At 39.4% G+C, this 15,335-nt stretch overlaps 1 protein-coding gene across 3 annotated transcripts in view; it reads right to left on the bottom strand.

Moving 5' to 3' along the window:
• The window catches only part of CACNA1C (calcium voltage-gated channel subunit alpha1 C), a 611,706-nt gene that overhangs the window by 25,535 nt on the left and 570,836 nt on the right, over window positions 1–15,335 (bottom strand). For all 3 annotated transcript variants that reach the window (XM_039869216.1, XM_039869218.1, XM_039869219.1), the window contains 4 exons: window positions 4,929–5,094; window positions 4,241–4,368; window positions 3,472–3,568; window positions 1,505–1,607 (listed from right to left, as the gene is read on the bottom strand). In XM_039869216.1, the coding sequence (XP_039725150.1) occupies window positions 1,505–1,607; window positions 3,472–3,568; window positions 4,241–4,368; window positions 4,929–5,094 (494 nt within the window). The remainder of the gene's footprint in view (window positions 1–1,504; window positions 1,608–3,471; window positions 3,569–4,240; window positions 4,369–4,928; window positions 5,095–15,335) is intronic.

Genomic DNA, 15,335 nt, shown 5'->3' with positions numbered 1-15,335 from the left:
TGTTAATACTTTAATGGATTTCTTTCCAATTTTTCTCCTAGTTACACACACACACACACACACACACACACACACACACACACAATTACATTACATGTGTGTTTGACTCTTGCAGTGTCAGAAATAGGCTTACTTATACTTCAGATTGAGCTATTGCACTGGCTACTGAGTATATTCTTTAGCCTTTGTTTCTTTTTAGTTTAGCAGCAGAACTTGAACTAATTTTAATTTTTTAAAGAGTAGCTCATTATTTTGACATGCATCTTGCTGGCCTGTTTTGTTTTCTCGTTTCCCTTCATTTCAAATGTTTCTACTGTTTTTTGGAATGCTTTAACTGAGAGAAGGCGCCTCTCTGGGTTATTTGCTGAACTGAATTCCCACATATCTTCTCATTACTTGTCTTATTTTACAAATAGAACATGGTATCAGATTCAGATTTCCCACCTCCCTGCCCAGCATGCCTTCCATTGCACCAAAGGAAAACACCATGAGTGGCAGACTGAGACTCTAAGATTGAAGCATAAGAAGGGAAAGAAGACATATGCTTGTTTCATCTGTGTTTTCTCTGAGTATTGTATGAGAGGGTTTCAAACCTTAGTTCCTGTATGAATCATAATGCAGCTGGTTCAACATGCAGATAGATCCCTGAGCCCTGTTCCGAGACTCAGATTTGGAGACCTGGGCTGGTGCTTGGGACTTAGTATTTTAAACAAGCTCTAATAGTTGAAGCTGAGGCAGGTGGTCTTTTGACCACATTCTACAAAACACCATAACAGGCTGGAAACTCTTGGAGAGCAAGTATATTTTCTTAGGTACACTTCATAGAGCGTTTTCCACAGAGTGGTTCAGAAATACTTATCAATTATAAGGACAGCCGACTATCTCAGCCAAAGCTGCTGCTAGCCCCTAGGGCGCCATTGTGCAAACTAGAAGGCGTCCCTCCAGGCGGACATAGTCCCGAGGGAGCATGGCCTGGCTGGGGGACCACAGGTGAGATTTTAACCCATACCTGTTGGCTGGCTGGGTACCTTGTGCTATCCAATTGTATGCGATGACCTCGATCACAGTCACCATTTGCCACTATGACCCCTTCCCAACACAGGTCTTTTTAATTTAAAAGAGAGTTGAGCATTTGAGAGGCCTACTTGCAGCCAATAAAATTCCATTTAGGTAGGGCTTGGTCCTGCTTCAGGGAACACTCATCACCTTCTGCTTTCTGAGCTATACCCTATGATTTCAAGATATCACCCAGAATAATTTGTAGGTTTTGATGGCAAGCTAGGGTTCTAAATAAATAAGCTAGAGGCAAGGAGGCCATTCAAGAAGCAAAGAAGACATGACTAGGCCTCTTTAATGTCCCCAGGTGAAGGTAATCACTGAACCACAGTTCTTATGCTGTATAGGAGGGCAAAGTCCTGGGACACTGTAGGCTGCTGAGTTCCCCTCTGGTTGGTCTGCTTGATCTTCTGAGCGGCTCTTCCAGTGGCCTGTGGATGATTCTTACCTTCTGTTTTGATCCTTAGGGCTGTCCGGACCAGGGCAAACAGGGTGGCATTGAACATGACTGTCCCATCGCTGTTCAGAGGCATGTTCATGGAGACCAGGCGCTGAAGGGGAAGGAGAGGCAAAGCTGGTGATTACAGCCAGTGGCTCTCAAAGGACACACTGAACCACCACGGCAAGAGGATGCTGCGAAGGAGCCTTGACAATTGTGTGTGTGTGTCGGGAGCAGGGGCAGGTGGGGATAAGCATGGTCGCTGAAAGGTATTTAAAACCTGTTCTGGGGAGAATCTTGGCTCTGCCACAAGTACTCTCACCCACTGCAGAGAGAGAGAGAGAGGAATGGAATCTGTCTTTATTAGACCCTTGCTTCCAACCCCCATCCCCGCTCAAATGTTGCTCAGGCAAATGGGCGTGTTCTCTACCGGCAACAAAGAATAGCTGTGTGCAGACATTTGTTGGGTGCCCACATGCCAGCCAGCATTCATCCCAAGTCCCAACAAGAGAGACCATAACGGGAGGGTTGCTTGCAGGAGGTGCAGTGTATTTTCTGTATTTTGAAAAATCTGCCTCTACATCAAGCTGGATCGGAAGCTTGCTGACACTGGATAGGATTGGATTGCCCTCTTCCCTCCTCTCCCACTGCCCCCAAAATTGCTGCCACTGCACTGTGCTCGGTGTGGGGCCCTTAGCACATACCAGGGTCATTATGAGAAAGAGCACCATGAAATTCATTCTGGCATCTGCTCTCAGGATGTGGTCAAGGATATTATTCATTAGATCACAAGGTGTTTTCCCGTTAATCACAGTGCCAGGAAGGGTTATAAATACCCTGAGTGACTGGATCTCTGTGATTCTCATGGACAGTGTGAATTTTATAGTGGTCACTGGGAAGCTTAACACTTAATCCGCAACCTGTCCAGGCCCGTCTGGAGGCCTGGGTAGACACGTTGCAGCCTCGTGTGGGCAGCACTCATCCCTGCTCTTGTTTTCCACTCGGCTTTACCTTACATTTATTTAATTTGTGCTCTTTTTTTTTTCTAATATCTTCTAAACCCTTGCAAATCTTCTAAAAAAAATTTTTTTTGGACCGAAATGGAGGTACAAGTGAGAAAAAACTGAGTTCCACACAGCACAGGTAGAAGGTTCTATGTTCCTTCAAGTGTCCATTTTCCATGAGCGGATTATCCACAGAGCTGAATTTTTCTATTTGTGTTTCTACAGCTCTCCGACACCACTTCCCCCCAGGCCTTTTCAGCTTGCTATTATTGCAACACGGAATATAGAAAGGTGATAATGGGACTTGAAAAAAGAAGGGAGAGAGGAAATGATACTCTTCAGCAAATGCTGGGCTCCAAGGTTGGGATTACAGTGAGGCAAGAGAGGTGCCTGGGCACACAGTTTAGGGGGCACTCACTCTCCAGGCCATGCAAGGGCCACAGAGGCAAGAGTTGGGTCTAGCAGAACCTAGGGTGTTTGTCTTAACCTTTTTTGGGTCATGGACTCACTTAGCAATCTGAGGAAACCCTCTCCCTGGTACAATTTGTGAGTGTTCCAGTGGTTCTGTGTACAATTTCAGGGCTTTGCGGACCTATGAAGCCATCGTGTGCACTCTCTAATGGCCTGCTGGTCCCGATCCATCCACCCTAGAATGGACATCTTCCAGGTTGTCTGGGTGGTGCAGCTTGATGGGGCAGCACATTCTGCTCTTAATGGAGTCCTTCGTTCAGGACTGGGCACATGGCTCCCTGCGGTATGAGGCGTTCACTTATTTTTCCTTTACAGAATCTGAGAACTTATTGCTGGAAGGAACCTTAAAACATAACCTGGCTCAGGCTCATTTCTTTGGCACATAAAATATTGTCTTCACTCCCTTAAAGGATCAATGGCCTGACCAAGGTCACAAGACAAACAGGCATCTTGCCTCCCATATTGTCTCTCTTTCTCCCATGAACCCAGGTCATCTCTTACTTTGCAAGCCACGCGGTGAGGGCACAGCTTCCCAAAACCCAATGGGGGCTGAATCCGCCGGAGCAGGGTCACCACGTCTAGGTGTTTGATACGACCCCTAGGAGAGGAAGGAGAGAGAAAGGTCAGTCAGGCCATGGTCTCGGCCACCAGCCCAGGACTCATGTACCTGAGAGGCGGGAGCCCATGTATATGAGGAACTCTCCATAGCTGTAGTAGCCCTATTGGTCAAACTCAGCTCAGAGTTGCAGAATTGCATGGTAAAACTCCAAAAGCAATGTGTACATGTTTAGATTTTAATAGGCAATTTTCCAGTGGTGCTGTGTTCAAGGTGGAAAGGATTTTCGTAGTGCAATGAAATTCTCAACACCTACTTGCTGCGTTAGTTAACTAACCACTTGACCAAAAGGTGTTTGTTGAGTGTCAGTCAAATGTGATTGATTGACAAGACTGTCCTTGGACCTGAGGCACGAATGGAGTTGAGATCTACCTGGCCATAAACATCCTAATTGAGTACCTACCAGTTATTCCTATATAACACTAGGACCTCTTATTTTTCCATTCAACTGAAAATAGTAGATATGTTCTTGACTTAGCCAAAGATACCTGGCCTCCGATTACTGGGCCTTGATCTTGACCCTGGGGCCTGGTGTAATTCAGTGTTTCCCACCGATCCACCCAATGCTAACCTGTCTTGACCCTCTTCTACAGAAACGGTCGCTCAATCCTCTCTCTCAGCTTTGGGAATCAGAATTTCCCTCTGGGAACTTACTTGGCTTCAGGGTCATACTCTGCCCAGATTCTTTTAAATTCATCCAGATGGTGGGGACCAAGGATTGACCAGTCCCTTGTCAGGTAGTCAAAGTTGTCCATGATGACAGCTACAAAGAGGTTGATGATCTACAGAGCACAGAGATTATGATGAGTCCCCTAAGAGGACCTTCGTGCACACTTGAATTCACTTTGCCAGGAGTGCCATGCATGGCAGAAGCCAACATTTCTAAAGACCAGCCATATGTCACCATTTACAACACCAGCCCCTGGAACTCGGGCCTCTTGGATGTGAACTTGACACAGCTGCCCTCAGAGTTGTACTAGGCTGCTGGGTAGGGCTGTCAAGGACAGAGGGTGACTTTATCCACCACCTTTCTCTCATTCCCCTTCACAGTGCCGAAAAAGTCTAAGTTGCCTCTAAGCCTCCCCAGATATCTCCTCTGTCCTCTGGTCAGTGACACCATGACAAGAGCCAAGAATGGACGAGAGAGATGCTGGTTGAGCTTGCGCTGGCCCAGGCTTTCTGCCCTTATCTCAGCGTGGTTGGATGTTCCTACTGACTCAGTCGTTCCACGCGAGCTGCTCCACTGGGGTCACCCTGACCGTGAGCTGCAGAGATGGCGGGCTCGGACTGCCCTGACTGGCACGCTCATTCCCCGTAGTTGTTTAGTCCCACCTCAGCTCACCAGGAAGGCACAGAGCATGTAGAAGCTGATGAAGTAGAAGACGGCGAAGCTGCTGCCACAGGGCGTCTCCCCTTCTGTGCTGTTGCTGGGCTCCGACTCTGGGGCACACTTCTTCCCTGGCATGCAAGCCAACATGATGTCCTGCCACGCCTCCCCGGTGGCACACCTGGGGCAGAGAGGTGGGAGAGCCCAACACCCATGGAGCCAGGGCCGTACCTCTGGCTCCTTCCCCAGCTCCTTGCTCCTGCCCCTTCCCCAGAAGGAATAGCTAAACTGAATTTGGTGTTGATCATTCCCTGAATGCTCTGATAAGCTCCCTAAATATGAAAATACATACCATTGTATGTATTTTAAAACTTTATATAAATAGAAACTTTATATAAATAGAAACAAACTGTACCTTTCTGAAAACTCTTTTTGTAATCCATGTTAAATTTCTGAGATTTAGCCATCTGAATACGTTTGAGCTCTAGTTCATTCATCTTAATTGCTGTACAGGTATATACTCTATGAACATACCATTTAAAAAATCCACCCGCCTGCTAAGGTTTTTCTTTTGTTTCGTTTTTTGCTGATACAAGTAACACTGTGGTAAACACACAGGCCTGTGTCTAGGACATGTGTTTAGCAGTGGAGTTGCCAGTTGATCGTAGGTGTGTCTTCATCTTTACTAACTGCTTGTTCTCCAGGTGGTTTGTCCAGTTTATACTCCTGTCAGCAGTGCGGGAAGAGACACCACCGCTCTACAGACTTGCCAACTCTTTTTATCTTTATTGAGGTATAACCGACAAAACTGTAAGATGTTTAAAGTATACATTGCGTTGATTTGATATACATATCCATTGTGAAAGGATTCCTCCCACCTAACACATTGATCACCTCACAGATTTATCTTTTTTATGGATGTGTGAGAACATTTAAGTTCTACTCTCTCAGCAAATTTCAATTGTACAATACAGTATTATCACTATCCTCAGACCTTACTCACCTTATAACCGAAAGTCTGTATCCTTTCGTCGACCTATCCCTATTCTCCCACCCCCCAGACCCTGGCAACCACTTTCGTACTCTTTTTCTAAGAGTTTAGATTTGTCAATATCAGTGAATTTTTTAAAATGTTGCTCATATGATGGATGTGAAATGATATTTCATTACTGTTTTAATTTGGTTTTAAAATGACTAATTGGTTAAGAATTCTTATTTCATCTTCTGTTGAATTGCATGTTCATATTTTTGCTTGTCTCATGGATTATTCATCTTGTTTGCTCGTAGGATTCTTTCTATAATATTTTTCATATTAATCCTTTTTCAGTTACATGCATCGCAAGTAACTTCTCCCAGTCTGTGGCTCGTCTTCAGTTTTATTTATGATGTGTTTTGATAAATCTAAGTTTTAAATTTCAATGTGATCAAGTTTATAGTTTTTCTTCTATATTTTTAAGTTTATAATTATTTTATAAATTTTTCCTGTTTTTTTGCATCTTTTAAAAAATATTCTTCTCTATGTCATAAAATATTCTCCTATATGTTCTAAAAGTTCTAAAACTTTGTTTTTTTGTAATAACCCATTAATCTAAAATTTATTTTTGTGCTCGATATAAGGTAGAAATATGCATCCTCTTTTTCTGTATAGATAACCAATTTTCTAAATACTGATTTGAAATATTTCTTCTGATATTAATTATATTTTCATAGATATGTGGGTCTCACGCTAGCCCTTTCATTCTATTCCATAGGTTTATTTTTCTTACCTGGTACCAATGTATCACATGGCCTTAATAACTACAACTTTATAGTTATGTCTTGCTCTCTCATAGAGAATGACTCTGTCCAGCTTCAAAACTGTCTTGGCTATTCCACAGACATGATAGAATCAGCTTGTCAAATTCCATGAATAATCCTGTTCTGTATTTTACTGAAATTGCATTAAGATATAGATTAACTTGGGGAATTTGACATCTTTGTGATATTAAGTCTCTTAGCCATAAACATGACTTATCTCTTTATTTAGGCTTTATTTCATATCTTTTAATAAAATTTTATAATTTCCTCATATGTATCTTTTGTTAGGTTATTTCTATGTATCTTATTTAAAATAAATAAAATGTTCTATTGTAAATGAACACTTTGGCTATTCACATTGGCTATTCACATTTAAAAAGTTATATTTTCTCTTTGCAGCTGATATAAAGAAAATACAATTGATTTTATGTACAGAAGATTCGTTGAACTTTCTTCTTAGTTGAGCAGTTTCTCTTGTGTAGTCTCGATAGGCAATCATTTTTTAAAAGGTGTTGTATTTGTTTGTTTTATTTTTTATGTGTGTATTTTCTGTGTAAAATACACATAACAAAACTTACCATCTTAGCCATTTTTAAGTGTACAGGTTAGCAGTATTAAATATATTTACATCATTGTGAAGCCATCGCTACTACCCATCGCCATAACTCTTTTATCTTGTAAAATTGAAACTCTATGCCTATTAAACAATAACTCTCCCAAACCCTGACAATTCACTATTATAATTTGTCTTTATGAGTTTGACTAAGTATCTCATTTAAGTGGAATCATACAGTATTTGTATTTGTGTAACTGGCATATTTCACTTAGCATAATGAACTCAAGATTCACCTATGTTGTAGCATATTGCAGTATTTTCTTCCTTTTTTAAGGAAGAATAATATTCCATTTTATGTATATACTACATTTTGCTGATCTATTCATTGATCGATGGACACTTGGGCTGCTTCTACATTTTAGCTATTGTGAATAGTACTGCTATGAACATGGGTGTAGAAATATCTTTCCAAGACTCTGCTTTCAATTCTTTTGGCTGTATCCCCAGAAGTGGAATTGCTGGATCATATGATCATTCTGTTTTAAATCTTTTGAGTAACCACCACACTGTTCTCCATAGTGGTTGTACTGTACCATTTTATATTCCCACCAACAGCATACATAGTTTCCAATTTCTCCACTTTATGTTTTTTGTTTTTTTTTTTGGTAGTAGCCATCCGAATGAGTGTGAGGTAGTATCTCGTTATAGTTTTTATTTGCATTTCCCTTATGATTAGTGATATTGAGCATCTTTTCATAAGCTCATTGGCTATTCACATATCTTATTTGGATAAATGTTTATTCGAGTCTATTTTTAAATTGAGTTTTTGTTGTTGAGTTTGGCAATCATGTTTTTGGCTTTTAATTTTGTTTCTTCTCCAATTCTTACCCTTTGATTTATTTTTCTTATTTTATTGCATTGGATAAAACTTGCAGTATAATGTTAACTAAAAAACGTGATAACATATGATCTTATTATATTTACTAGTTATTAGCTGTTATGGACTGAATGTTTGCGTTCCCCCCAGAATTCATATGTTGAAGCCCTAAACCTCAATGTGAGAGTATTTGCAGGTGGGGCCTTATGAGGTAATTAGGTTTAGGTGAGGTTTAGGCTAGAACTCCCATGATGAGGTTAGTGTCTTTATAAGAAAAGGAAGAGAGAACAGAACTCTTTCTCTCTCTCCACAGTATGAGGACACAGTGATAAAGTAGCTGTTTGCAGGTCAGGAAAATGGCTCCAACTAGGAACTGAATTAGCCAAGACCTTGATCTTGATCTTCTAGCCTCTAGAAGTGTGAGAAAAAAATGCCTGTTGCTTAAGGCACCTAATCTATGGTATTTTCTTTCAGCAGGCTGCCCAGCCTAATACATTATCAGTGCAGGAATGTGATTGTGGGGTTTTTTTTAAAATTTTTTTTAAAAAATCTTTAATTAATTATTTTTTCCTATTTATTTATGTTTATTGGGGCAACAATTATATAATTTTCAGATATACATTATAATTTGACATCTATATATTTTATTGTGTGATACCACCGAGAGCCCAGTTTCCTTCAGCTACCATATATTTGATCCCCTTTACTCACTTCATCCTCCCCCAAATCCCTTATATTTGACCCCCTTTACCCTGTCTACCTCTTCCCTCCTCCCCTACTCCCTATCCTCTGGTAACCACTAGTCCATTGTCCATGTCCTTGAGTCTTTGTTTGTCCTGTTCATTTGTTGCTTTTAGGTTTATATCCCACATATAAATAATATTATGTGATTTTCAACTTTTTCAGTCTGGCTTATTTCATTTAGCATGATTATCTCGAGGTCCATCCAGGTTGTCACAAATGGCAGTATTTCATTTCTTCTTATGTCTGAGTAATATTCCATTGTATATATGTACCGCAGCTTCTTTAGCCAATCATCTATCATAGGCCACTTTGGTTGCTTTCATGTCCTGGCCACTGTGAATAGTGCTGCTATGAACACTGGTGTGCAAATATCTTTTTGGATATGGGTTTTCAAGCCTTTTAATTAATTTTTTTATGGTGACATTGGTTAATGAAATCCAATAAGTTTCAGCTGTACACTTTAACAGTAAGGCATATATACATTTACACTGTGTGATTGTGTTTTTTTGTTAATCTCCTACCTTACTGATCTTATTGTTATAAAGGTTTTTGAGTTATTTGCTTGGATATTCTACTTGGATTAACCTGTTGTTTGTGAACAATGACAATTATGTCTATGCATGTATATTTTACTTCTTGCTTTTTTCCCCTTTTCTTATTGAAATGACTGGGGAGTTTCTCTACACCTTTCTATTCCTGGAAAGTTTATATATTATAGGAATGATCTATTCCTTGATATTTTGGTAATCATTACACATAAAATATTGAATTTTTGGTCTTTTTCTGAGGGTTAAAACTTTGCCTACCTTTTCAATTCTTATTGTGGTTAATCAAATAAAATTCTTCTTAAGATTATTTTTGTGACTTGTACTTTTCTATATAAAAGCATCCACTTCATCTAAGTTTTCAAATATATTGGCATAAATTTGTTCATAATATTCTCTTATCATTCTAAAAATCACTTCCATGTCTGTAATTATATCGCTTTTCTTATTCCTGATGTTGTTGTGTCTTTTTAAAAAATTGGGTTTGAGGGAGCATTTGAGATCTTGCTCCCCAGAATATGTGGTCATTTGGGCTCAGATAAACTTATAAAAAGTCTCCATAGGTCTGGACATTTCTTACATCAACATTTATTTGGTGCGGTGCAGCAGGATTTGGAAAAAGCCCACCCAGAACCACCCTGTGGACCCAGACCAGGCTCTAGGTACAGGCAAGGGCCCATTGTGCCCCACCGGCTCCCCGCTTCGCCTTAGGTGGACTTGAGTGAATCTCTTTAGAAATCCCGGGCCTCCTTGCTTTAGGTAGAAGGCCATCACTTTATCCGAACTGTTCTCAGAAAATCCTAGAGGTAGATAAGGATTGAGATAACACAGGGAAAGAAAAAAAAATGGGGTGCTGCTTTTAATTTGGGCTTTTTAACTGGATTGCTTACTGAGAGTTTGAACAAAATCTTTGCTGGTTAAATGAAAGACTGAACTCTCTTTAGCTCCAAAAGAGAAAGAACACTTGCTTCCCCAACCCAAATAGTTGGGTGATGACAGTTGTTCAGATCCTCAAATCCAGAGTGGCAGACTTGGCCACCAAGTGTCACCCAGTGTGGTAACTTAGCTCGTTCTGCAAAAGACAGCAGGAGCCCTGGGGAGAAGGAAAGGGCGCCCTGGAATGGGGTTCACCCTGAGAGAGGGGCCCGAGAGGGGAGCCTGTGCCTTGAAAAGTGTCATGGTTCCAGCTGTGTCTGGTAAGCTCTCGCTGGCCCCTGCTCAGTATTCTTAGGTGACTAAGAATCTTTGTGGGGTTGCCTGAAGAAAAATTTCCTCTAGGGCATAAAGCAGTCCCTTAGGGATATCCACCACTTCTGACTCGTCTGGAGATGTGCATGTAAAGGCTGGTTTTCCCTGGAAGTTTTTCAGACTCTACAGATCTCAAAACTAACATGGGAAAATGGACCTCTGAGGCCAATAAGGCCCATGACAGTCAGTCTCGCATTTATAACTAAGATGGTCAAGATGAGGATCCTTCGATACTTTTAAATTAATCTTTTGCGCACACAGAAAAAGTTGGCAGAAAGAAGAAATAGAAATAAAATTAGGCATAAAGAATGGAAAGCATATTTAATTGGTCTTTTGAAGCTTCAAAAAAAGGGTTTAGATTAATGGATCAACCTATGATGTTGTTTAGGTGTCAACCTAATTCTTTGAGGTATTAAAAATGTCTGTCCTTATTTTAAAAGAGGGAAAGTCATTTGAAACTTGACTTGTCAAGGACAGATATAATTATAAATGTTTTAGGGCAAAATTTGGATCCAACTGTTCTTTTATGAATCAGTGAGTTTTTCTCATAGCTAAAAGGTCTCTGTTTGTGTCTGTCTGTGTATGTCTATATATGTGTATTACAAAAGTGAGATAATTTTTACCTCTAGATGGTATTGTTAAAATTAATTTAAAGGCAAGTGCTTGTAAAGATTGGGTATTCTAAAATTCTCAGAAATATAGAAACTAACTCAAATACTTTTCAAGTTCATGTGATCTAAGATTAATCCTTAGTAAATAAAAGCTTGCTTAAGTTTCGTGGTTTCAGTCAAATAGACATGTCTTTATTTTGCCTGGGTTTTACAAAATAAGTCCATGTTAATAATCGATTTTTATGTCTATGAAAAATGTTTCTAGAGGTTATAAAATGTCCAAGCTAAAGAATGCTAATTGATTACGTCTTCATTTTCATTAAACATCAAGGTATTAAGGGTTAAAAATCTCTATGTATGTATGAAAACTTCCAGGGTAAACAGTGGTTGTAAATTAAGTGAATACTCAAGGCCATAGGAAACCTATGGTGGCCACTTGGTTCTTCCCTGCTCCCTGACTCCCCATTTTTTGTTTTTTACATTCCTTCATGCATCACAGTACATTTAAGCTGGATTTAGATGAAGGAACTCATGAGCCGACATTATTAAAAAGGAGACATCTTATACTATTGCCAAGGTTTGATAAAATCACTTCAAGAAAATGCCAAGTTGGTAACTGCTTCCTTTCACAGTGAGCTCCCAGGAGATAGACTTTAGATTTGTTTGTTGGAAAGGACATCAAATACAAGACGCTCTGCAGCCTCTTTGGGAGGGACCTTATCAGGTGCCTAACTATGAACAGACATCTATCTCTGTCTCTGACACCTGCCTCCACCTATAGCAGACACCAAAGACGCCTCTAGGATGAGAGGCTGCTGACACCAGAGGGTAGACAGCTATTTCAAGACATCAACAAGGCTTGTATACTTATGGATCGATATTGAACTCAGAATCCATTTTGTTTGATTATCTAGGTAAAGACAAGTAAGTCTGCTAATGATATTAGTCACAATAATAACTTGTTTTTTTGTTTCTTTTTCTATATAGTCCAACTGTTTATGATTACTGAACATGTAGAAGATAACTGTTAATACTCTCCATAGATTATATAAATGTTATACTAAATGTCAAATACAGAAAAATGAGACAGAGGCAAAACTAGACTAATGATAGTTCACTGGATGTAAATGATCCAGAGTTTTCTTTTCCCACAATGAAGGCTACAAAATTTGACTGCCTTCCATTTACCTGTCCTTCCCTTTTTGGGAAAAAATTGGCCTTAACTCAGATCGTACGGTTATGGCATTGCCCATCCCCAATGGTCAACAAGACAAGGCTGTTACTGAGACTGCGTAAGAATGAGCCTTCCTAGTCCTTCGAGACTGCACTATCTGATCAAAAGGTTAGTCATCAGTGCATCCTTCAGACTGATTTGTGACCAAAAGGGGAAACTGTGGACAAAAAGGGGTTCTATGGAAAGTAACCTCATAAGGTGATCTGATCATAAATTCCTAACTGGGCAGGTCACTGTAGGTAGTCACGCCCCAAGCATATAACTTTTAGTAAAAGGTTTATCTTTGCCTTAAGCAAACCTTGTCCATTGTTTCTGTGCATCTAGGTTAACACACCTTTGAAATAAACTGTAACCACTGTCAAGAAAGTACATAATCTCATTAACTATCCTGTAATCCCCCCCCCGCCCAACCAGGTGCTCTTTCCCATCTCTGTGTAATTTTTAAGTTCCCGCCTAATTTCAAATGCAAAAAAGAAGCTACAAAACTGTTACTCTCCAGAGCATTTGAGATCTTGCTCCCCAGCATACATTGTCAGTTTGGTTCAAATAAATGCTTACAAAAATTCTCAAAAAAAAAAAAAAAATTTGGATTTGATAAGAGTTTGTCTATTTATTGGTCTTTTCAAAGAATCAGTTTAAGGTTTATTGATAAATATATTTTAAACATATTTTATTAATTTATGCTTTTGTTTTAATAAATGCATTCCCTCATACTTTGCTACTCTTTCCTCATCTATTAGTTTACTTATTGTAAATTTTCAAAAAATAAGTTAATTTTGGCTCCGAATTTTCCTTTGGCATTAGTTGGTACAGTCCATAAACTTAAGGACTCACTCTCATTTCTAAGTATTTTGTGCTTCAGCTGTGAGTTCTTTAGAACAATGACTCAAAACATTTAAGCGAATAGACTTTGGAGGAACTACTGATTTTATGATTATTTTAATTTTTGCTGTATTGAAGTTTGAATTTATTGAATTTTTCTTTGTGACTTAAATCTTGACTAATTTTTTAAAAATTTTATTTTATTAGTTTCAAGTATACAGTACATTGGTTAGACATTTATGTAGTTTGTAAAACGATCCTCCTAAGTGTTTTTTCTCTCCCCTGGCCCTCCGCCTAGCCATTTCATTAATGCTAACTGCATTCCCTGTGTTGTGCTCCCCATCCCCATGACCATCTATCAACTACTCATTTGTACTTCTTTAACCCTTCACCACATTCTCCCAGCTCCCCAATCTTCCTTCTCTCTGTCCGTCACCAAATTGTCCTCTATATTTGTGAATCTGTTTTTTGATTAGTTTGTTCTTTTCGTTCATTAGATTCTGCATATAAGTGAAGTTGTATGGTATTTATCTTTCTCTGTCTGACTTACTTCACTCAGCATAATAACCTCTAGGTCTATCTATGTTGTTGCAAATGGTAGGATTTCATCTTTTAAATGGCTGAGACATATTCCATTGAATATATGTACCACCTCTTCTTTATCCATTCATCCATTGATGAACACCCAGGCTGCCTCCATATCTTGGCTATTGTAAATTGTGCTGCCATGAACATAGGGATGCATAGATCTTTATGAATTATTGTTTTAGTTCTTTGGATAAATATCCAGAAGTGCAATTTCTGGGCCAAATCTTGGCTAATTTTTGTGAATGTTTCTGGGTACGTTGTTTTTTTTGCTATTTATTGAGTACAAATTTGTTAGGTTAGGTTTGTTAATTGTGTTAGTTAGATTTTCTTTACCATTTCTTTTATTTTGTTCTATTTGATCTGTAATTTTCTGCATGCTATATCAAAATTTCCCACTATGTGTCCATGTATGTTCATTTTCTCCTTATAGTTCTATCAGTCTGATTGATATATTTCCAAGCGTCGTTGCTATGCTCATGCAGTTTTTATGACTGTCATATATTCTTGGTGGATTATATCTTTTGTCAATACTGAATATCACTCTTTGTCTTGTTTAATGCCTTTCACCTGGAATTTTATTTCTTTTAATGGTGCTATTACTACATCTACTTTTCTTGGTAGACACTGTCTGAAATCCCTTTTCCCTTCCTTTATTTTTATTCTCTTCAGGCTATTTTATTTTACACTATCTGTTAGCAACAGGCTAGAGCTAGATTTCCTACTGCCAACATTAGAATATCTATCTTTTAATAAATTTAATTTTTAGTGATTATTAATATCTTTGTTGCTGTTCACTAATAACACTTAGGTTTTTTCCTTCCTAGTACTGTTATGGGTTTACTTTTTATAAAAATATATTCTGTCATCAAGGGCTTTAAGAAAAGATGGGAGATAGAACCATGTACTTGGTGTGCTATCTGTGTCTAATTCCCTGATTTAAATGTCACACAGGCTTAAATATTGCTAACTTGCAGTTGACAATGGCCCTCGTGTTCTCATAGCCTACAATTTGAGGGAGATGGTGATGTCAGACTGATATTTAAGGGGCCTGCCATTTTGATTTAATACATCTGAGGAATAATGATACTTGGGCTGGAGTGTGGGGAAAAGATTCCATAGAGCATGGTGAAGTTGGGGCTATCGGACACAGAAAGGGCTCCCGGGGGATAATAAAGGGCCCGCTGCCTCTCCCAATGCCATGGCACATGGAATACATGAGCTAGAATGACTTCAGAAATCATGTGGTCCTGGGTAGGGTAAACAGCTCTCATCTCCCAGCCCTGGACCTGATGGGGTCCCAGGAAAGAGAGAAGAACCAAGCGGGCAGACCAGGGGTTCATTAGGAGGCAGGCGAGGAAGGAGAAGCAGGCTGCGGCATGGACTCACTCATGAGCAGGTAT

The sequence above is a fragment of the Pteropus medius genome, unplaced genomic scaffold, assembly GCF_902729225.1.
Source record: "Pteropus medius unplaced genomic scaffold, Ma_sr-lr_union100, whole genome shotgun sequence".
Lineage (NCBI taxonomy): Eukaryota > Metazoa > Chordata > Mammalia > Chiroptera > Pteropodidae > Pteropus > Pteropus medius.
This window is presented reverse-complemented; position numbering and strand designations above follow the sequence as displayed.